Raw genomic sequence first — 24,226 nt, 5'->3', positions numbered from 1 at the left:
CAATGACGCATCACAGAAAATCATGATACGGCCAGATTTCTAGGAACGCACCCCCACGTAACACAAGGATCACCTATAGTGCAAGGTTATAAGCTAAGCATGAAGATGGCTACCAAAACCCAAGTTTCTGTCACTGCTTTTGATGCAGCATTTTGGGCTGATGTCTAATTCTCACATGTAATACATCTCGTTAATACAACTAATGTTGAAATAGTGTGTCTCTGGTCAACAACAAAATGATTCATTAATGTTAAGCATCCAATTTAAAATATAACTGGAGTCATCCTCTTCAATGTCCAACAAAATTCATTAGCCTTGCTTGACCCTGTGTCCTTGTCCCTCCTGATTACAAAAGGAAAAAAATACAGGCTGCCAATTTATCCAGCTAAATTGAAATACGTTGTGAATGAATTTCAACCATATGTCTTCAAGGGATATAAAATACACCCATTAGAGCTGCAGATTAAAAATATTATTACTGATATCTGTGATGTAAACAGTTCAACAAAAGCAAATTTGATTATCCTTTAACAGGTTAACATTGCTGCAAAATACACCACATAACCAGAGTTGCTAAATAGCTTGTGCAATTTTAGCACTTGATCTCCAAATAAGTGCGTTACTTTTCTGACTTCAAAATTGGTGGTTAAGAATAGAATGAGAAAAAAATCCAGCTGGGAATTTATTCTGCAGCAAACTGAAACTGAATGAAACATTTATTAAATCTCCACATACCGAAGATGACATTTCAGTCTGCATAGTCTTATATAGTCAAAATGGCTTGAACTTTTCTCCATCTTGTTCTTTAAATGAAAAAGTGCTTTAAATCCAAATAAATATCACATTACAGAGATCTATTGTTTCATACAATAAAAAACTCTGCCATTAAGTTAGTGGTTTTAAAATTTTGCAGTGTTGCAACCAGCAACTAAAGTTAAAATGAGGCAATCTGTTTTCTTCCAGCAAAATGTATATTTAGCAAACAGCACATCAAATCAACATTGCATTAACTTTATAAAACAGATAAGGTACAAAAAGTACTGTACAGTAAATCTCTTTAGTATTTATATACAACATATGATCAGAGCATTTTTGCCCAGTTGGAGCCGTATACCATTTACACAATCCATTTCACAAGCTGTTTTCTGTTCACACATGCAGATGAAAAACAAACTCCACAAACACATCTGCATCTATAAACAAGTGATGATCAGCACTTCAGAACCAATAAAAAGGGAAAAGTTCAGATTGTACATTGAAGCTCCTGCAACCACAAAATTCACCCTTAAATTTCAAGAGATATAGTTTACACAACAATAAATTTGTGTATTGTGGCCTAAGTGAATTACAGTGTCATTACTCAAACTTGAAGTAATTTGGTTTCTTGTAAAATAATATTCAATATCTGAAACAGCCTGGAATGACACTAAAGCGCATAGTTGGAGATCAAGAAACTTATGAACATTACAATGTGCTTGTTGAGATTATGTAAAATTAGTAGACTTCAATGTACAGTCAAGGAAACAAACTAGCACTTCCTGAAAAATGCAGCCTATATGTTGGGGAAAAAAAAGGGAGGGGAAAATGTAAACATTTAAGACTTAAAGTGAAAAATTTGACCAAAAATGATACATCTATTGTCACCTTTATCTCATCGAAGCAGCTTCTTTTTCAACCAACTCCATATAGGTAAAATTTATTATGTTTTTATATATGCAAACTAAACAACACTAGTTTTATTTAGATTTATTGGGATCCCATTTGGAAGGAGTAGTGAAAAACATCAGTAGTCAACAGAAAGGCAGTAACTGCTTTCATTACTTCCAAAGCCGCACCTGGGAGTTGACTGAACTGTAAACATTTACAATATCTTTACAGCACAGTACTAAGGCCTCAAGATTTTGGATATTTTCTGTTCTTCCCCCAACCCAAACCTCACCACAGAATTGTGCAGTTAAAAGATTTTACTTTGCTCTGGGTGCAAATCTAGTACAAAATCATATTTCATTTCATGACAAAAAGCTCATTTTGTTCCTCCCTTTAGGAAAACAGGAATCCTATCAAAATATTGTGAAAAACACGCACGTAAGAAATGGAAACCTAGAATATTCAATTGAATTGAAGTCCTTCTTCTACTTCAGTAATATGTATCAATTACCACTAGACATACCATTCCCCGGCGGGAAATTATCGAACCATCTAAATGTGAAACAAGGTCATCTTCATTTTCATCATAGTAATCATACTGAACTGGATTGGAAATTTTTGATCTTCATAATAGTCAATGGGCATTTCCACACCCTTCAGAGTATCTATTTTTTATATTATCCTCATTTTGCCATTCACTTTTCTGTACCTCAACGGGATAATTCTGGAACATGTTGCTTGGTTTGAGCTTCCGTTCAATTTTCTCATAATCTGTGTATGGCTCAATTTGACGTGATGGTAAGACATTCATCTGTGCATCCTTCTGTAGGTCTGCAGTTCCAGCATACTGTTTTGTATAATAGTCCCCTCGGAATGTACGCCGGCGTCTTAAGTAAAACATTATAATGATGATGGCAACAAGCATGAGCAGAAGTGTACCACCAACCACACCTCCAATCATAGTTCCTAAGTTATCATTCTTCACAGATGCCAGGGTTGATGGAGGAATCTGAATCTTGGGTGTAAAACCATCCAAACCTGTTACGCTTGCAAATGAATAATTTGTGGTGCAGTTGTACACAACGGAGTAGTAGTCGGAGGATCTAATTATAAATGGGGAAGGGATGGATGGAGATAGAGAGCAATCAACATATGTACTGCAACATGACATGTTTAAAGTTTCTTATCCTCAATCAAATAAATGTTTTCATTATTACAGTTTTAAAAAAAAACACAAAATTCATCTGAATTTTGCTTGTTTAACATTTGAAAGTGGAAGTGCACTTTTCAGAAATCGCACAGTTGAAAATCTTTGCATGCTAATGAGTTGCAGGAATATCTCTCTCCCACTGATAGTTAAAGAGCAGTTGCAGTGGACTGTTTGTATTTTGAAAAAGGCAAAAACATTATTCATCGCAAATTTTATTGAGATACTGGGAACTGAGTGAATTGAGTTACTGGAGTTTGTTCCAAAAACATCTTTCAAACTTTTCAATGAATTCTCAGACATCTGACACAACACAGATGCTCAATACTGAGAAGATATAGTGATATGATGCGTAAAAATTCTTCACAGATTCATTTAGTGTGGATTATATGGCAGGCATGGTAGTGTAGCGGTTTGCATAACGCTTTACAATGCCAGTGACCTGGGTTCAATTCCTGCCGCTGTCTGTAAGGAGTTTGTACGTTCTCCCCGTGTCTGCGTGGGTTTCCTCCAGGTGCTCCGGTTTCCTCCCACATTCCAAAGACGTACAGGTTAGGAAGTTGTGGGCATGCTATGTTGGCGCCAGAAATGTGGCGACACTTGCAGGCTGCCCCCCAGAATACTACGCAAAAAATGCATTTTGATGTACATGCGACTAATAATGATCTTCTCTATATGAGCAAGATGATCAGTAACTAGAACCATAGAACACTACAGCACAGAAAACAGGCCATTCGACCCTTCTAGTCTGTGCCAAAACGTTATTCCACTAGTCCCACTTACCTGCACCCAGTCCATAACCCTCCAGACCTCTCGCATCCATGTATCTATCCAATTTATTCTTAAAACTTGAGAGTGAGCCCGCATTTACTACATCAGATGGCAGCCCGTTCCACACTCCCACCACTCTGTGAAGAAGTCCCCCCTAACCCTTTCCCCTTTCACCCTAAAGCCATGTCCTCTCGTACTTATCTCTCCTAATCTAGGTGGAAAGAGCGAACTTGCGTTAATTCTATGCCCCTCATAATTTTGTAAACCTCTATCAAATCTCCCCTCATTCTTCTACGCTCCAAGGAATAAAGTCCTATCCTGTTCAATCTTTCCCTGTAACTCAACTTCTACAGACCCGGCAACATTCTAGTAAATCTCCTCTGCACTCTTTCAATCTTACTGATATCCTTCCTATAGTTAGGTGACCAGAACTGCACACAATACTCCAAATTTGGCCTCACCAATGTCTTATACAACCTCAGCATAACATCCCAACTCCTATACTTTGATTTATGAATGCCAGGATGCCAAAAGCCTTTTTTTTTTACAACCCTGCCTACCTATGACATCACTTTCAGGGAATTATGTATCTGAACATCCAGATCCCTTTGTTTCTCCACAATCCACAGTGCCCTAACATTTACTGTGTATGTCCAACCTTGATTGTCCTTCCAAAATGCAACACCTCACACTTGTCTGCATTAAATTCCATCTACCATTTTCTGGCCCATTTTTCCAGTTGGTTCAGATCCCTCTTCAAGCTTTGAAAGCCTTCCTCGCTGTCCACTACACTTCCAATCTTAGTGTCATCAGCAAATTTGCTGATCCAATTTACCACATTATCATCTAGACCATTGATATAGACAACAAACAACAATGGTCCCAGCACAGATCCCTGAGGCACACCACTAGTCACAGGCCTCCAGTCTGAGAAACAATCATCCACTACCACTCTCTGTCTTCTCCCACACAGCCAAATTCGAATCCAATTTACAACCTTTCCATGGATACCTAGTGACTGAACCTTCTGAACTAACCTCCCATGTGGGACCTTGTCAAAGGCCTTACTAAAGTCCATGTAGACAACATCCACAGCCATTCCTTCATCTACTTTCTTGGTAACCTCCTCAAAAAACTCTACAAGATTCGTTAAACACGATCTACCACCCACAAAGCCATGCTGACTATCCTAAAACAGCCCTTGGCTGTCCAAATACTTGTATATCCAATCTCTCAGAACACCTTCCAATACTTTACCGACTACTGATGTCAGGCTAACCGGCCTGTAATTACCTGTTTTACTTTTAGAGCCTTCTTTAAACAATAGAACAACATGAGCTACCCTCCAGTCCTCTGGCGAATAGAATTGGGGCACATTAATGAAAAGGTCAATGCAGAAATTCTATATCAAGGCCACCAAAACAGCAAAGTGATGAAACAATCCAAGAACATTTCAACCACTTGCCATGGCAAGAACAAAAAAGGTAATACTGAAAGGGCAATATCCAGTTATTCTTAAATTTAAGAAACTGAAAATAACAGGTGCTGAAAATTTGAAACAAAAACAGAAAATACTTAGCAGGTCAGCATCTATGGAGAGAAGCAGAGTTAACATTTCATTTCATCTGAAGTGAGAAAACTTACACAAACACATTTTATATTGCAGGGAAGAGTCATATGTGGAAAGAATAAAAGGAACATCTGTGATAAGCTAGAAATCAAGAAATACTAAATGACACATGTGGTAGTGTTCTGCTGCCCAGAGGGTGGTAAAGGCTTGTTAATTTCATCTGATCTATTGAGTGGAAATGAATGAAGAGAAGAGGAAGAAAAAAATGAGAGCAGAAATCTGAAATAAAACAGAAAACCAGAAATACTCAGCAAGCATTCTGTTTAATTTAAGGTTTCCAACATCGTTTGTTCTTTCTCCAAACAGATGTGATCATCAGTAGAGGAAAAAAAAACAGTATTAACATTACAGATTAAAGATCTTGCATGACAACTGGTCAGTTCTGATACAAATTGGAAAAGCTGAATATCTGAAATTGCTGAATTCAAAGTCAAAACCTGAGGGCTCCTCCAGACAGGTCATCTGCAATTAACAAGTCTTCATTATCTGCTGTAAGCCAGTATCACTACCACTTGTGTCAGTCAGTCTCTCCTAGTCTCTATATTCAGATATACTGTTTCCATTATTCTCAATGTTTCAGCCTCCAGAGCACTCTGAGGTAGAGAATTCCAGAAATCATGACCCTCTGAGGAGAAATTCCTCTTCAATTCTATCTTAAAAGAGTAACCCGTATTTTCAACTCAAGTTGAATTGTTCAGTCTAACTTACCATTGGATGAGCAAAACTTCATTTTACTTGCTGACCAGTTATGCCATTCAAAGTTATAATCAGAATCAAAGCTTATATAAAAATCAGTAGGTCACCTGAGTTAGTCGTGAAGATAATTCTAAACTTATGTTTCCTGCTTTCATCATTCTTACATCCTGGCTCCTCCCCATCTAATGAAGGACAGATGAGTGCATACAGTCATAAAGCAATACAGCATGGATACAGGCCCTTCGGCCCAAGAAGTCCATGCAGACCACGTTGTCCACCTATCTAGTCCCAATTTCCTGCATTTGCCCCATAATCGCTCCAGGCCCCTCCCTTCCATGTACCTATCCAAGTGCTTCTTAAATTATACTATTGTACCTGCCTCAACCACTTCCTCTGGCAGCTCATTCCATACACTCATCACCCTCCGTGTGATAACTTGTCCTTTAAGTCTTTCCCCTGTCACCCTAAATCTCTGCCCCGTAGTTTTGAACTCCCCTACCCTGGGGAAAAGTCTGTTACTGCCCACCTTATCTATGCTTCTCATAATATTAAACATTTCTGTAAGATAGCCCTTCATTGTCCTAAATTCCAAGGAATAAAGACCTGGCCTGGCCAACTTCTCCCTATAACTCAGGCCCTCTAGTCCTGGCAACATCCTCAAATCTTTTCTGTTCTCTTTCCAGTTTAACCACGTCTTTCCTGTAACAGGGTGACCAAAACTGCATACAGTACTCCAAGTGCAACCTCTGCAATGACTTGTACAACTGCAACATATGTCCCAACCCCATACTCAGTGACCTGACTGTTGCTAAATGCCTTTTTCATCATCCTGCCTACTTGTGGATGCCGCTTTCAACGAACTATGCACTTGTACTCCTAGGTTCCTCTGTTCCATTACGATCCTTAGTGCCCTGCCATTCATAGTACAAGTCCTACTCTGATTTGACTTTCCAAAATGCATCATCTCACACTTATCTGCATTGAAATCCATTTGACAGTCCTCAGCCCACTTCCCTAACCGATCAAGATCCCCTGTAATCTACAATAGCTTTCTTCATGATCAACAACACCTAATTTTGTGACAACTGCATACTTGCTATTTCAAGCCTTATTTATACACATAATTTGGATGTGAATGAATAACGAATAATAAGGATCCCAACACTGATCCCTGTTATTGCAGCGCCAGTGATCAGGGTTCGATTCCTGTTGATGTCTGTAAGGAGTTTGTACGTTCTCCTGTGTCTGCGTGGGTTTCCTCCGGGTGCTCTGGTTTCCGCCCACGTTTCAAAGATGTACGGGTAGGTTAATATGGGGGTCTAAAAAAAATGGGCGGCACAGACTTGTTGGGCCGGAAGGGCCTGTTACCACGCTGCAAATAAAATTTTAAAAAATAAAATTAAAAAAAAAATTTAAAAAAAAAACACACCACTAATCCAAGAAACAACCTTCAACCACCACCCTCTGCTTTCTACCTCCGAGCTAATTTTGAATCCACATAACTAGCTCTCCCTGGATTCCATGGGGCCTAACCTTCCAGAACAGCCTACCATATGGGACCTTGTCGAAGGCCTTGCTAAAGTCCCAATAGACAACATCCACTGCCCTAATCTCATCTACTCTATTGGTTACCTCTTCAAGGAACTCTAAAAGATTCGTCAAACACTACTTCCCAGGCACAAAGCCATGCTGACTCCTCCTGATCAGACTCTGTCTATTCAAATGCTGGTAGATCCTGTCCCTCAGGATTCCCTCCAGTAACTGCCTCACCATTGATGTCAGGCTGACCAGCCTCTAGTTCCCTGGCTTCTCCTTGCTACCCTTCTTAAACAAGAAAACAACATTAGCCAGTCTTTGGGAACTTCATTAGTGGCTATTGATGAAGCTATATGGACCACAACCACTGGTTGCTCACCCTCCCCTCTCAGAACGTCCTGTACCCGCTGTGAGACATCCTTGACCCTGGCAACACCATCCTGGAGTCTCAAATGCAGCCACAGAAACACCTTTCTGTGCCCCTTACTATCGAGTCCCCGTCACTATTGCTCTGCCTGACTTCACCATTCCTTTCTTTGCCTCAGAGACCGGCACGGTACCATTGACCCGGCTACTGGTGCTGCTGTCTGAAAGGTCATCGCCCCCAACAGTATCCAAAGGGTATACCCGTTACTGAGGAGACTAGCCACAGGGGGACCCTGCACTGTCTGCCAACTCCCCTTACTTCTCATGGTGGTCACCTATCTATCAGTAGCCTGCAACTGAGGTCTGACCATCTCACTAAAACTCTCATCTATGATGTTCTCAGATTCCCAGATGATCCTGAGTACATCCAACTCCAGCTCCAGTTCCTTCACCCACTGTCAGGAGCTACAGCTGCGTGCACTTCCCACAGATGTATTCATCAGGGATATTTCACTCTTAAAAGTCTCTCACTTGCCCTTTCCCTTCAAATAGACTATCCCAATTGACCTCTGCATGCTGTACATTATCTCATTTACCAGCTTTTGGTCCATAGCCACCTTTATGTTGGCAATTCAAGTGCTCATCTTAAATACTCAAATGTGAGAGAGTATTCTGCCAACCCCATCCTCTCAGGCAGTGCTTTCCAGATTCCAACCACCCTCTGGGTGAAAAAAAAATCTTCCTCAGATCCTCTCAAACCTCTTCCTCTTATCAAAACAAATGCTCCATTTTTATATACATCTACTATGGAGGAAGCTTTCTAATTATCTACTCTATCTATGCCCCTCAATTCTATACACCTCTTAGTTCCTTCTTCAGCTTCCTGTGCTCCAAGGAAAACAAACCCAGCATAAACAGTCTCTCCTCAACAGAAATGCTCCATCGCTGGCAACATCTTGGTGAATTTCCTATGTAGCTTTTCCACTGTAATCACAGCCTTCCTATATTGTCAATGCACTTCAGCTGTGGCCCAGCCAATGCTTTATAAAGTTGTTTCATATCCTCCCTGCTTTTATTTTCTGTGTCCTGCTAATGAAGACAGGTATCCCGGATCCCACCTTAAACATTTTATCTACTGTATCTATGCTGCCATTTTCAGTCATAGAATCAGAGCATGGAAACAGACCATTTGGCCCAACATGTCCACAACAATCAGTGAACACCTATCCGAATTAATCCCACCTTCCAGCACTTGACCTGTAACCTTCTATGCCTAGGCAAATGAAATACTCGCTGAGACTCCAGTAACTCTGCTTCCACCAGTCTTTACCAGGTACTCACCACTCACTGGGTGTAAAAGGTTTCTTTGTTTCTCAATATTCCCTAAGGCTCTACCCCTTATAATGTTTGCCCTACTCTAACAGTAGTACTTGCCAGCATTCAAGTGCATCATCTTGCACTCATTAGGATTAAATTCTATTTGCGATAGCTGTGCCCATCTTACCAATTGATCATCATCTTGTAGTTTCTGACTATCTCCCCCTCACTACCAACACCACTGATTTTTGGGTCATCTGCAATACCTCCTACATTCATGTCCAAATCATTAAAGCATATAACAAACAGTAAAGATTTCAGCATCATTTTCTGTGATACAGGTCCAGTCTCAGGCTTCCAATCACAAAAGCAACTCTCTATCATCATGCTGTGTCTCCTACTACCATGGTAATTTTGGTTCAAATTTTGGATCAAATTTACTAACTTGCCTTAGATCCCATGGAGTCTAAACTATTGGACCAGTTTCCCATGTGGGACCTTGTCAAAGACCTTAATGAAGTTCACATAGTAATTTAATGATACCTTTGTTGTTTCTTAGTTTAAACAGGTCGAACATTGCCAGGTTTACCCTTCACCCTAACAGGAACATGCTACCCCTGGACTCTTAATATCACACTCCTGTGTCTCCCACTTGCCATTCATTCCTTTTCCTTCAAGGAGGCTCACCCAACTGACCTCCGCTGGATCCTGCCTAATTCCTCCAAAATTATTCCTGCTCCAGTTTAGGACCATAAACTGTGGAGCTATCTTATCCTTTTCCATCACTATGTTAAAACTGATAGAATTATGGTTACTTTAGCCAAAGTCACTGCCACTTCTGTTACTTGCCCTACCTCATTTCCTAAGAGGAGGTCCAGTATTGCACCCTCCCAAGTATGGTCCTCTATACATTGACTCAAGAAATTTTCCATTTCACAAATTCCACCCCTCCAGGTCCTTAGTCCAGTCAATACCAGGGAAATTAAAATCTCCCACTTATATAAACCTATTATTCTTAAAATTCAGAACAATTTCCCTTGACACCTGCTCAAGTTTTCGCTGACCATTGGCGAGGTGGGGGGGGGGGGGGGGGGGGGTGGAAGCATGCAGAAGGAAAGAGGGAGGAGGGGGATCTATAATACAGCCCCACTTCAGTGACCCTCCCTTTCTTGTTTCTAAGTTCTACCCATATGGCTTCACTGGACAATCTGCCAAGAATGTCAGCTTTAAGTACTGCTGTTATGTCCTCCTTCATCAAAAAGGCAACACCCGCCCCCACCTCGCTTACCTGTACCTGTCATACTTATAACATCTGTATCCTGAAACATTGAGCTGCCAGTCCTGCCCTCGTCTCAGTCGTGTTTCTGTTACGGCTATAACATCCCAGTCCTCAGAGCCAATCCACGTGCATTGAAATAAATGCAGTTCAACTGGGTATTCCTTTCCCTGCATTTACTGTGCCCCTGGCTATCCTGATTACTACACTTACTCTTTCTGGACTCTGCTTTATCCCATGACTTGCCCCTGCTCAGAATCCCAATCCCCTGCCAACCTAGTTTAAACCCTACTGTGTAGCACTAGCAAATTTCCCTGCCACGCTATTGGTCCCCCTCTGGTTCAAATGTAACCCATCACTCTTGTACAGGTCGCCTCTACCTGTATATATCTAGCCTTTTCTGTTTAAGTTTAGATTGTCAGCATCTTCCATATTTTGTTTTGAATCTGGTAAATATGGAGTTTGATTGGTTAAGTAACAGATAAGAGTAGTGAGAAATGTTTCGCAGAAGTATATTATATATAATATAGAAGTATACTTCGCAGAAGTATAAAATGGTGTTCTCCTAGGATTTGTACTTTACCGTGCCTTATATATTAATGCTTGAAGGTTCGAGGCACAATCTCCAAACATGTAGGAATAGTGTAGAAAAGTTTGAAGGAATAGTGAATTGAGCAGCAGGTAGTATTGGACTTCAAGGAGATATAGATACTCTAGTGGAATGGAGAGACTGGTAGCAGCTCGATCCAATTTTCCACCATCCTCTTAAAAAAAAACTTGTACCCTTTAAATCTTTCTCCTCTCACCTTGAACCCATCCCCTCTAGTCTTAGAGTCCCTAGGAAAAAGGCAGTGACTTCCTACCCTATCTATGCCTCATAATTTTATAAACCTGTATAAGTTCACCCCTCAGCCTCCTTCACTCTAGGGAAAACAGTCTCAGCCTATACAATCTCTCCATATAATTCAAGCCCACCAGTCCTGGCAACATCCTCGTGAATCTTTTCCGCACCCTCTCTAGCTTAATCACATCGTTCCTATAGTGATATATAGGAAGGATATCTCCTGCCTATTTATTGGAAGCATACAACACTCCAAGTGCGTTCTCACCAATGTTTTGCACGACTGTAACATGTTCTAATTCTTGTAGTCAGTACCACGGCCAATGAATGCAAGCATGAAATACACCTTCATCACCATCTACCTGTGTTGCTACTTTCGGTGAACTATGTACTTGTACCCCTAGGTCTCTCAGTTAACAACAATCCTTAGGGCCATTCAATGTGTTTAGCCTGCCCTGATTTAACTTCCCAAAATTCATAACTTTGCACTGGTACAAGTTAAATTCCACCTGCCATTCCTTCACCCACTATCTAGATCTTGTTGCAACCTTAGACAACCTTCTTCACTGTCCACTCTACCACTAATGTTGGTGTCATCCGCAAACTTACTATTTATGCCAATACATTCTCATCCGAATCATTGATATACATGACAAACAACAATGGACCCAGCATCAGTCCCTGCAAATACATTTCTGGTCACAGGCATCCAGTCTGAAAAACAGGCTTTCACTACCACCTTCTGCCTCCTATCGTGAACTTGGTATCCAAATGGCGAGCTCACGCTGGATCCCACTTGATGTAACCTTCCGGACCATCCTACCATAGGGGACCTCATCAAAGGCTTTAATAAAATTCATTTAGACAACATCGACTGACCTGACCTCGTCAATCCTCTTGGTCACCTCAATCAAATTCATGGGACATGAATGTCATGTTGAGTATGCTGAATCAATCCTTGCCTTTCCAAATGCAAAAATTCTGTTGCTCAGAACCCCTTCCAGTAACTTTACTACCACTGATGTTAGGCTTACTGGCCTGTAGTTGCCTGGCTTGTCCTTGCAGCCCTTCTTAAATAAAAGACACATTGGCCATCCTCCAGTCTTCCAGTATCTTACCAGTGGCTAAGGAAGAAGCATAAATCTCCGCCACAGCTCCAGCAATTTCTTCTCATTTCCCACAACATCCTAGGATACACCTGGTCAGGCCCAGGAGATTTATCCACCCTTGCGTGCTTTAGCACCTTTTCTTTCATAATGTCAATATTTTTGATGATATCTCTGTTCTCTTCCTTGAACTCACTAGGTTCCATGTCCTTCTCCACAGTAAATAAAGATGAGAAGCATTCATTTAAGACCTTACCCCCTCAACCATGGCTCCACTTATAGATTACCACACTGATCCACACAGGGACCTACTCTCTTCCTGGTAACCCTTTTGCTTTTAATATACTTATCGAACCTCTTCAGATTCTTCTTTAACTCATCTCATGTCCTCTTTTTGCCCTTCTTGTACCCCTACAACCCTTGTGTTCCTCAAGAGACTCGCTTGATCCCAACTAACTGTGACATGTACCTCCTTTTATCTGACAAAAGGATAAGGAGGTACATATTTCTGTTAGAGTGAAGGGCAAGGCGAGGAAGACTTTCAAAGCTTGCAGAGGGATCTGGACCAACTGGAAAAATGGGCCAGAATACGGCAGATAGAATTTAATGCAAACAAGCGTGAGGTGTTGCATTTTGGAAGGACAAATCAAGGTGGACATACACAGTAAATGGTAGGGCACTGAGGAGTGCGGAGGAACAAAGGGACCTGGGAGTTCAGATACGTAATTCCCTGAAAGTGGTGTCACAGGTAGACAGGGTTGTAAAGGCTTTTGGCATCCTGGCATTCATAAATCAAAGTATTGAGTATAGGAGTTGGGATGTTATGGTGAGGTTGTATAAGGCATTGGTGAGGCCAAATTTGGAGTATTGTGTGCAGTTCTGGTCACCTAACTATAAGAAGGATATCCGTAAGATTTAGGGGGAACAGCTTTACTCAGAGTGGTGGGAGTGTGGAACGAGCTGCCATCTGACATGGTAAATGCAGGCTCACTCTCAAGTTTTAAGAATAAATTGGATAGATACATGGATGGGAGAGGTCTGGAGGGTTATGGACTAGCGGAATAAGGTTTCGACACAGACTAGAAGGGCCGAATGGCCTGTTTTCTGTGCTGTAGTGTTCTATGGTTCTATTTGTAAAGGGTAAAGAGATAAACTAAAAAGTTACAAATATTTTAGCTTAAGATCTATTATGGGAAAATTACTAGAATTTTAAAAGTGCAAAAGTAATGAGTACTTGGATAAGAATGAATTGATCAGAAAACCCAACAAGATTTGCAAGGGAAATTATATTTAATAAAGCTTGTTAATTTTTTTGACATGGTATCTAAAATATAGTCAACAATGAGATTCAATGGCTATTACTGATATGTCCTAGAGGAATTCTATACATTTCTACATAAGACTCTACAAATAAAAATTAGAGCAGGTGGAATTGTAGACCATCTGGAAATTGAACAGGAGATAAACAAAAGGGTATTTACTTCGAGCAGCAAGATGTACCCCAGGGAAGTGTAATGGCATCTCAGCCTTTCATTATATCATAAATTACTTAGATGAAGGACTGGAGAGCCATGTACTCATGTTTGTTGACAACATTAGGTTAGATGACACAGTAAACATGGTTCAGAACGGAGAAGGTTGAGAGGAGATTTGACAGAAATTGAAAAAAAACTGATGGGTTTAGATAGGGTAAAGAGAAATTGGCAGAGACCAGAGGGTCAGCTTTAAAGTGAATAGCAAAAGATCCAGGATGATGTGAGGATGACAGTTTTTGTTTGAAATGTAGCAAATAGTTATGATCTGGGATTTATTGAGTGAAAGTCATGGGTGCAAATTTAATTGAGACTCTAAAAAGAGAATTGAACCTAACAAAAATAAAACTGCACAACAGTGGTGAATAAATGGGGAAGAAGGACTGACTGGATTGATCTACAAAGAGCTGGCATGACTCAAAGGAAGGAATGGCCTGCTTTTGTGCTAGAACAATTTTATATTTCACAGTGAGGGCTGAGCCAAGGACATCTGGAAATGTTAAAACAGACACGAGCATAAAGAACCAAGTCGAATTAGGATACAGATCATCTTTCACAGGAGAACAAGACTGAGTTGCTGAAAACCTAACTTACAATGAAAAAATTCTCTTACAAGAGCAAGTCCTTTTATAGGACTGACTGATGCTGATCAACCCAAAAAATATCTTGGGCAGATCTGCACAGAGATGAGGCAGGGTCGGGGGAGGAGGAGCTGTAAAGGCTGGGAGAAAAACAAGCAGCACAGTGCGCTGGGAGTTGGGAGGTGCAAGGTATATTGTTATGTCCTTTACTCACCTACATTGGGTACCAAAGTTGATTAAGATTCAAAGTTTCTGACTAAATATAAGAAATATGAGCAGCAGCAGGCCACTTGGTCCTTTAAGCCTGCTCTCCACCATTCATTAAGATCATGGCTGATCTTCCACCTCAACTCTGAGGTAGAGTTCTGCCTAAGAGAAGGGTGGAAGCAAAGTCGCTGACAGTATTTAAGAACTGTCCAGATGTGCACTTAAATCTCCTAAGCATATTAGGAATGGGCCAAATGCTGGAAGATGGGATTAATACAGACAGGTGCTCACTGGTTGATATGGACATAGTGGGCCGAATGGCCTGTTTCCATGTTGTACGATTCTACAACTGCATAATAATCTAGTGAATTTATGTTGTACTTCCTCTATGACGTGCACCTTTTGTTAGGAAAGAGACCAAACTGTACCTGGACATCAAGTAACACCCAAAATAAATTCAAGTGTTATGCTATCCACTTCCTGGACACATCTTCTACAATCATGAACTAATCTCTCTTTCATCATTTTAAAAAATATTAATTCAGTTTACAAAAAGGGGAAAAATTAGAAATCAGCAACTCATTGATACAGATCTTGATTTGCTCTCAAAGCCATAACGTATGAAACTGGTATAGTTGTTTCTAGATAATAAGAACCATTAGTAGCTTATATTTTTTCCAATAATGGATTGCTGTTGCACACTTAGCCACTATACTCTTATGGCAGCACAACAGTTACATTTCTGAACCAGCAGCTAAAGTATTTCACCTAGATTCAGGGGCATGGCTTTGAATCTCATTATGGCAACCAGGGAATTTAAAGTCAAGTAATTAAATAAATATTGAATTTAAAAAAAAGTCTCAATAGCAATCACCTTGAAACTGCCAAATTGTCATAAAGATCCAGATGGTTCACTAATGTCTTTCAGGGATAGAGATTTGCCATTCTTTCCAGGTGTGGCCTACAACTGACTCCAGACCCACCAATTATGGTTGAATCTCAGTTGTCTGCACAGTTCAGGGACAATTAGGGATGGACAATAGGTACTGGCATTGAGTGAAGTTCACATCCCATGACCAAGTTAAAAAAAACATACGAATATAAAAGGAAACAAAAGATCAAAGCTAAAGTATAGGTTGAGTAATTTACTTGCCACAGTTCAGGAAGTATAGCCTGCCCTATCAATCATTCCATTCTTTGCAGGATAAGACTCTACTTAATTCAATGTACTTCATTTTGGCTTAAAGTGAATAGTAATATTAGATGTCATCCTCATTACTGACCATCAATGATAACCTAAGTATTGTTGCAGTAAAGCCAGAGGCCATCTCTCAAGTTTCACTCTAAATATACAACTTCAACTGAAAAACAATGTTTTTGAAAGCCACTGTTTTAAATTACCTGGCTTTTTTTGATTCTATGAAATGTTCAATTGTACTTTCATTTACATAGCAAATTCTAACTTAAAAATAAATGTGTTGTGATGTAGAGATAACTCAGATGAAGTTGGTCAAGATGCAAAGGTGTACAGAGGCATGCAAAAGTTCGGGCACCCCTGGTCAAAATTTCTGTTACTGTGAATAGCTAAGCGAGTAAAAGATGACCTGATTTCCAAAAGGCATGAAGTTAAAGATGACACATTTCTTTAATATTTTAAGATTACTTTTTTATTTCCATCTTTTACAGTTTCAAAATAACAAAAAAGGAAAAGGGCCCGAAGCAAAAGTTTGGGCACCCTGCATGGTCAGTACTTAGTAACACCCCCTTTGGCAAGTATCACAGCTTGCAAACACTTTCTGTAGCCAGCTGAGAGTCTTTCAATTCTTGTTTGGGGGATTTTTGCCCATTCTTCCTTGCAAAAAGCTTCTAGTTCTGAGAGATTCTTGGGCCGTCTTGCATGCACTGCTCTTGAGGTCTATCCACAGATTTTCGATGATGTGTAGGTCGGGGGAAAGTGAGGGCCATGGCAAAACCTTCAGCTTGTGCCTCTTGAGGTAGTCCATTGTGGATTTTGAGGTGTTTAGGATCGTTATCCTGTTGTAGAAGCCATCCTCTTTTCATCTTCAGCTTTTTGTTTTTACAGACAGTGTGATGTTTGCTTCCAGAATTTGCTGGTATTTAATTGAATTCATTCTTCCCTCTACCAGTGAAATGTTCCCCGTGCCACTGGCTGCAACACAAGCCCAAAGCATGATCGATCCACCCCCGTGCTTAACAGTTGGAGAGGTGTTCTTTTCATGAAATTCTGCACCCTTTTTTCTCCAAACATACCTTTGTTTATTGCGGCCAAAACGTTCTATTTTAACTTCATCAGTCCACAGGACTTGTTTTCAAAATGCATCAGGCTTGTTTAGATGTTCCTTTGCAAACGTCTGATGCTGAATTTTGTGGTGAAAGGTTTTCTTCTGATGACTCTTCCATGAAGGTCATATTTGTGCAGGTGTCGCTGCATAGTAGAACAGTGCACCACCACTCCAGAGTCTGCTAAATCTTCCTGAAGGTCTTTTGCAGTCAAACGGGTTTTGATTTGCCTTTCTAGCAATCCTACGAGCAGTTCTCTCGGAAAGTTTTCTTGGTCTTCCAGACCTCAACTTGACCTCCACCGTTCCTGTTAACTGCCATTTCTTAATTACATTACAAACCGAGGAAACGGCTACCTGAAAGCGCTTTGCTACCTTCTTATAGCCTTCCCCTGCTTTGTGGGCATCATTTATTTTAATTTTTAGAGTGCTAGGCAGCTGCCCATGGCTGCTGATTGTTGGGACAAGGTTTGAGGAGTCAGAATATTTATAAAGCTTTGAAATTTGCATCACCTGGCCTTTCCTAACGATGACTGTGAACAAGCCATAGCCCTAACAAACTAATGAAGGTCTGAGGCCTTGGTAAAAGTTATCTGAGAGCTCAAATCTCTTGGGGTGTCCAAATTTTTGCATGGTGCTCCTTTCCTTTTTTCACTCTGAAAGTGTTCAAAACAAAAATAATACACTAATCTTGCTTAAAATGTTGAAAAGAATGTTTCATCTTTAACTTTATGACTTTTGGAGATCAGTTCATCTTCTACTCACTTAAACTATTCACAGCAACAGAAATTTTGACCGGGGTGCCCAAACTTTTGCATGCCACTGTATACATATATATAAAAAAAAACATACCTTTTATCTGGACAACCTTTTGTTTTTTTCTGTGTCCATGAATGTTCACTACCTCACAAATATAAATACCAGAATCATTGTGGTTGAGTGGTCTGTTGAAAGTTAGAGTATCATTTTCAATCTGCAAATCCTCTGGTAGCTGTTCTTCCAACCTAGATAATTAAAAGGACATTAATTAGAATTACAATGATTTTTTTTACCAGTAGAAGCGCAGATCTTCCATCAACATGCTTCAGAAAAGAGCAACATTGTATTGATCACCATTACCCTACAAAAAGATGGAAAAATACATTTAACCACCAAAGCAGCTTCCCTCACCCTCCCTTACCCAATGTGCCAAATATCAGGGCAAGACTGCGCAGGCGTGTGACGCAAGCGGGTAGCACACGAGCAGTTTAAAAAGACTGCCACATCCAGCGGGCAGCATTCAGAGCGGCATTGAGTGTGAGGGAGCAGAGTGATTGGGTTTGGCTCAATGGCCTTAGGTGGTAACAGGGCGAGGCGGGATCCACTTATCTATTATTCTCTTCGGCATCAAGAGGCAGAGACCATCTGCAACAACACTGGTGAGTAGCTGGTAAGGGTAAGGTTTACTGTTATTATATATTTTTAAGTAGACTACAACTAGGTAGGAAAAAAACTAGTTCAGATGGAGGGCATGACGATGTGCTGCAGCTGCATGATGTGGGAGCTAGTGGACCCTGCTGTGGTGCACAGTGACCACATCTGCAGTAAGTGCATAAGGCTGGAGGAACTTCGGTTCGGAATTGATGAGCTGGAGTCACAGCTTCAAACACTGCAGAGCATCGGGGAGGGACAGAGATATTTAGATGTTGTGCATCAGGAGGCAGTCACCCCCCCTTAGAACAGGTACTTCTAGGGTCCAGGAGGCAGATAGATGGGTAACTGTCAGGGGAGAGAAAAAGAAAGGGAACAGTGCACAAGACCCCAGAGGCCACTCCCCTCAGTAACAGGTTTTCCACTTTGGATGCTGACTAGGGGGATGACCTACAGAGATCAAGCGGCAGAAGCCAGGTCTCTGGCACTGGTCCTGCTGCTCAGAAGGGAAGGGAGGAGAAGAGGAGGGCAATAGTGATAGGGGACTTGACAGTCAAGGAAACAGACAGGAAGGAGGTTCTGTGGACATGAGCGAGAATCCCGGATGGTATGTTGCCTCCCAGGGACCAGGGTCCGGGATGTCTCTGATTGGGTCCACAGCATTCTTGAGTGGGAGAGAATGCAGACAGAAGTCGTGGTACATGCTGGTACCAACGACATAGGTAGGAAGGGGGATGAGGTCCTGAAAAGGGAGTTTAGGGAGCTAGGCAAAAGGCTGAAGAACAGAACCTCAAGGGTAACAATCTCAGGATTGCTGCCAGTGCCACGTGATAGTGAAGGTAAGAATAGGAGGAGATGGCAGCCAAATACGTGGCTGAGGATTTGGTGCAGGGGGCAAAGATTTAGATTTTTGGATCATTGGGATCTCTTCCGGGGAAGGTGGGACCTGTACAGAGTGGATGGGTTACACCTGAACTCGATGGGGTCCAATATCCTTGCAGGCAGGTTTGCTAGTCTACTAGTTTTACAAGGGTATGGGAACCAGAGGGATAGGTCAGTGGAAGAAGTGCATGGAGTAAAGTCATATCTAACCTATAGAGAGGCTTTGAGAAAGGAGAAGCAGAGTATAGGGTATAAAAGTAGAAAGGTGGATGGGCTAAAGTGCATTTACTTAAATGCAAGTATCATCAGGAATAAGGGTGATGAACTGAGAGCTTGGATAAGTACATGGAACTATGATATTGTAGCTCTTGCAGAGAGTTGGCTGTCACCAGGGCAGGAATGGATACTGAATATTCCTAGATTTCAGTGTTTCAAAAGGGATGGGGGGAGGAGAGTGGAGGGGAGGAGAGTAGGAGGGGTGGCGATACTGGTCAGGGATACTATTACAGCTGCAGAAAGGGTGGATAATGTAGCAGGATCCTTCCTAGAGTCAGTATGGGTGGAAGTTAGGAACAAAAAATCAGTTACTCTACTGGGAGTATTCTATAGGCCCCCTGGTAGCAGCAAGGATACTGATTGGGAGGCAGATTTTGGAAAGGTGCAAGAATAATAGGGTTATCATCATGAGAGACTTCAACTTCCCAAATATTGACTGGCACTGCTTAGTACCAAAGGTTTATACGGGGTAGAGTTTGCTAAGTGTGTCCAGGACGGATTTCTGTCAGTATGTGGACAGGCTGACTAGAGGGAATGCCATATTAGATCTACTATTAGGTAATGTTCCAGGTCAGGTGACAGATCTATCAGTGGGTGAGCATTTGAGGGACAGTGGCCACCACTCCCTAACCTTTAGCATTGTCATGGACAAGGATAGGAGCAAAGAGGACAGGAAGATATTTAATTGGGGAAGGGCAAATTATGTGGCTATAAGCCTACGACTTGCGAGTGTAAATTGGGATAACATTTTTGAAGGGAAATGTACTATGGAGATGTGGTCGTTGTTCAGGGACCTCTTGCAGGATGTTAGGGATAAATTTGTCCCGGTGAGGCAGAGAAGAAATAGCAGGGTGAAGGAACCATGGGTGACGAGAGAGGTGAAACAACTAGTTAGGAAGAAGGAGGCAGCATACATAAGGTTTAGGAAGCAAGGATCAGATAGGTCTCTTGAGGAATATAGGGTAGCAAGAAAGGAACTTAAGAAGGGGCTGAGAAGAGCAAGAAGGGGACATGAAAAGGCCTTGGCGAGTAGGGTTAAGGAAAATCCCAAAGCTTTTCTCACTTATGTGAAGAGCAGAAGGATGACAAGAGTAAGGTATGACCGATTAGAGACAATGGTGGGAAGATATGCCTGGAAGCTGTGGAAGAGGGTACGGTCCTCAATGAATACTTCTCTTCAGTACTCACCAAGGAGAGGGGCCTTGATGACACTGAGGACAGTGTTGGTAAGGTTAATGTTCTGGAGCATGTAGATATCAAGAGGGAGGATGTGTTGGAGCTGTTAGAAAATATTAGGACAGGTAAGTCCCCAGGGCCCGACGGAATACTCCCCAGGCTGCTCCGCAAGGCGAGGGAGGAAATTGCTGAACCATTGGCTAGGATCTTTGAGTCCTTGCTGTCCACGGGAATGGTACCAGAGGATTGGAGGGTGGCAAATGTTGTCCCCTTATTTAAAAAAGGAAGTAGGGATCATCCAGGGAATTATAGCCCAGTGAGCCTTGCATCTGTGGTGGGCAAGCTGTTGGAAAGGATTCTTAGAGATAGGATCTATGGGCATTTAGAGAATCATGGTCTGATCAGGACAGCGAGCATGGCTTTGTGAAGGGCAGATCATGTCTCACAAGCCTGATAGGGTTCTTTGAGGAGGTGACCAGGAAGATGATGAGGGTAGTGCAGTGGATGTGGTCTACATGATTCTAGTAAGGTATTTGACAAGTTTCCACTTGGTAGGCTTTTGCAGAATGTCAGAGGGCATGGGATCCAGGGAGGCTTGGCTGTAGAAAGCAGAGGGTTGTGGTGGAGGGAATGCATTCAGATTGGACAGCTGTGACTAGTGGTGTCTGACAAGGATCGGTTCTGAGACCTCTGCTTTTCGTGATTTTTATTAATGACTTGGATGAGGTGGTAGGAGGGTGGGTTGGCAAGTTTGCAGACGACACAAAGGTTGGTGGTGTTGTGGATAGTGTGGAGGACTGTTGAAGATTGCAGAGGGACATTGATAGGATGCAGAGCTGCGCTGAAAAGTGGCAGATGGAGTTCAATCCGGAGAAGTGTGAGGTGGTACACTTTGGAAGGACAAATTCCAATGTGGAGTACAAAGTTAATGGCAGGATTCTGGGTAGTGTGGAGGAGCAGAGGGATCTAGGGGTTCATATCCGCAGATCCCTGAAAGTTGCCTCACAGGTGGATAGGGTAGTTAAGAAAGCTTATGGGATGTTAGCATTCACAATCGTGGAGCGATGAGGTAATAATGCAGCTCTACAAAACTGGTTAGACCACACTTGGAGTACTGTGTCCAGTTCTAGTCACCTTATTATAGGAAGGATGTGGAAGTGTTGGAAAGGGTGCAGACAAGATTTACCAGGATGCTACCTGGTAACCATGCATTATGAGGAAAGGAGCTAGGGCTTTACTCTTTGGAGAAAAGGAGGATGAGAGGAGACATGATAGAGGTATACAAAATATCAAGAGGAATAGAATAGAGCGGACAGCAGCGCCTCTTTCCAGGGCACCAATGCTAAATACAAGTAGTAATGGGTGGGACGTTCAAGGAGATAGAGGGAGGTTTTTTTTTACCTAGAGTGGTGATTGGGGCATGGAATACGCTGCCTGGGGTGTGGTTGGAGGCAGGTACATTGTTCAAATTCAAGAGATTGCTAGATGAGCATATGGAGGAATTTAAAATAGAGGGATATGTGGGAGGAAGGGTTTAGACAGTCTTAGGCAAGGTTTAAAGGACGGCACAACATTGTGGGCCGAAGAGCCTGTATTGTGCTGTACTGCTCTATGATTCTATTTCACTTAATTTCTTTCCCAGCTTAAAGCTGAATTATCTGCTTTCTTAGTTCTCTCTCATCTCCCATCTTGCTCCAAGCTCATCTTGACCGTAAAATGACCTTGAGGCATAATGCTATTTGATTCTGTTCCTACCAAACTGGTGAACATCCAACTTCCTTTGTTGGGTCCCATGCCAATATAGTAGAAACTGTTTCCTTTCCTCAGGTAATAATCTCTCTTTTATTAAAGTGTAATCATAACACCTCTCAAAAAAATCCACCCATGACCCCGTCTTACAAGTGACTGCCCTGTCTCTAACCTTTCCTTTCTACACTGCTACCTTCCAAGTCCACACATTGAGATATAGAGCACTGGCCCTTTCACCCAAGTCAGCACCAACCATAAAACATCCATTTTACACTAATTGCATTCTTTTAAAATCTTCTTTCCATTCTCAACTCTCCCAGATTCTACTACTCATCTGGACACTCAGGGCAATTTATTGTGGTCAAATGACCCACCAATCAGCACGTTTGGGATGTGGGGGGAAAATCAGAACATCTGGAAGAAACTCCCGTGGTCACAGGAAACACCTGCAAACTCCACCCAGGCTGCACCAAAGTCAAGATTGAACCAGGGGTCTTTGGCACTGTGAGGCAGTTACTGTATTAGCTGTGCCACTGCACCACATTCTTTCCTGTAACCCCCTACATGATTGCTCAAAACAGGTGCTGCCATAATACTGTAAAGCTCCTTATCAGAGCTACAAATTACAAGAGACTGTGACCACAGTGACTACAAGATCTTGTCTACAAGATCTGATGCAATTGACCCACCTTCATCCAACACATTTCCCATCTTCCAAGTGGACAGGACAAGCCTTGGCTGGTTCAATCTTCCACGTATTTCCGTTATTTCTCAAAACAAGGAGGGGATTCATCTCATCAAGTGCTAGCTCACAGAGCAATCCCTTTCTCCACTTTTCCCTGAAATCTATTCCCCCCACATTTTCATCAACTCACCCCAGATTCTACCACCCACCTATACTAGGAGCAATTTCCTCCAATCTGATTTGTTACACTACTTGTCTGATATTCAATACTAGGCAAGTGGAATTTCCTCCAATGAGATAATGGGAAGAACATCCACAATTCTGGTATCTTACACAAGAGGTGAGCCCCTGAGCACAAAACTACTCTAATCACCAAGACCACCTAGTTGCACTGCTTTACACTGACTGAATTTGCCCTGTCAGATCTGCTATTGGACCCTTTATCCTTTTTTTGTTACCTCTTGCTTTTGTTACCTCTCAAACTTGAACTCAACAAAAACCCCGTTGTCCACATGCTAACTTGCACCAAAGCTATTTCACCCACTATTTCTATGAAAGCTGATTTAAGAACATAGAACAGTCCAGCACAGAAACAGGCCTTTGCCATGTTGGAAAAGGATGTTACATTACCACATTGTTAAAGCTCCAAGAGCAATTTATAGTTATGCCAGTTTATATTTTTCCTCAGTTTTGTTTGATCCAACCAGATTATGCACTGTAGTTACAAGAAATTAGAGGTGGTAAGGATGATTCCTCCACTTGCTGTGAAAAGTTTTGAATATTGTAGTCGTGCAACAATAAAAATTATTGTTCCAACACAAGACTCTACAATTGGTAAATTTATATTGTTGGATAAACAATCGAGCATTTAGCATTCCATACAAGCATCCCTCGTGATGGCTGTTCGTATTATTTGTTCAGTCAATTATGTACACTTAAGAAAAATCTAATAATGACTGTGCTGGCCATGATGCCGATTTATAAAAGCTTTTAGTCCAGAAATGCCTCAGTTTTAGATTTTGTTCTCAAATTTCT

At 41.5% G+C, this 24,226-nt stretch overlaps 1 protein-coding gene across 1 annotated transcript in view; it reads right to left on the bottom strand.

Moving 5' to 3' along the window:
• Positions 1-2,568: 2,568 nt before the first annotated feature.
• Positions 2,569-24,226, bottom strand: part of LOC127575658 (nectin-3-like) — a 58,944-nt gene continuing 37,286 nt past the window's right edge. The window contains 2 exon segments of the mRNA XM_052025546.1: positions 2,569-2,750; positions 17,866-18,017. Of these exon segments, the coding sequence (XP_051881506.1) occupies positions 2,689-2,750; positions 17,866-18,017 (214 nt within the window). The 3' untranslated portion in view covers positions 2,569-2,688.

The sequence above is a fragment of the Pristis pectinata genome, chromosome 11 (genome assembly GCF_009764475.1).
Source record: "Pristis pectinata isolate sPriPec2 chromosome 11, sPriPec2.1.pri, whole genome shotgun sequence".
NCBI classification, from domain to species: Eukaryota; Metazoa; Chordata; class Chondrichthyes; order Rhinopristiformes; family Pristidae; genus Pristis; species Pristis pectinata.
Note: the sequence above shows the minus strand (reverse complement) of the source record. Positions and strands in the feature narration are given on the sequence as shown.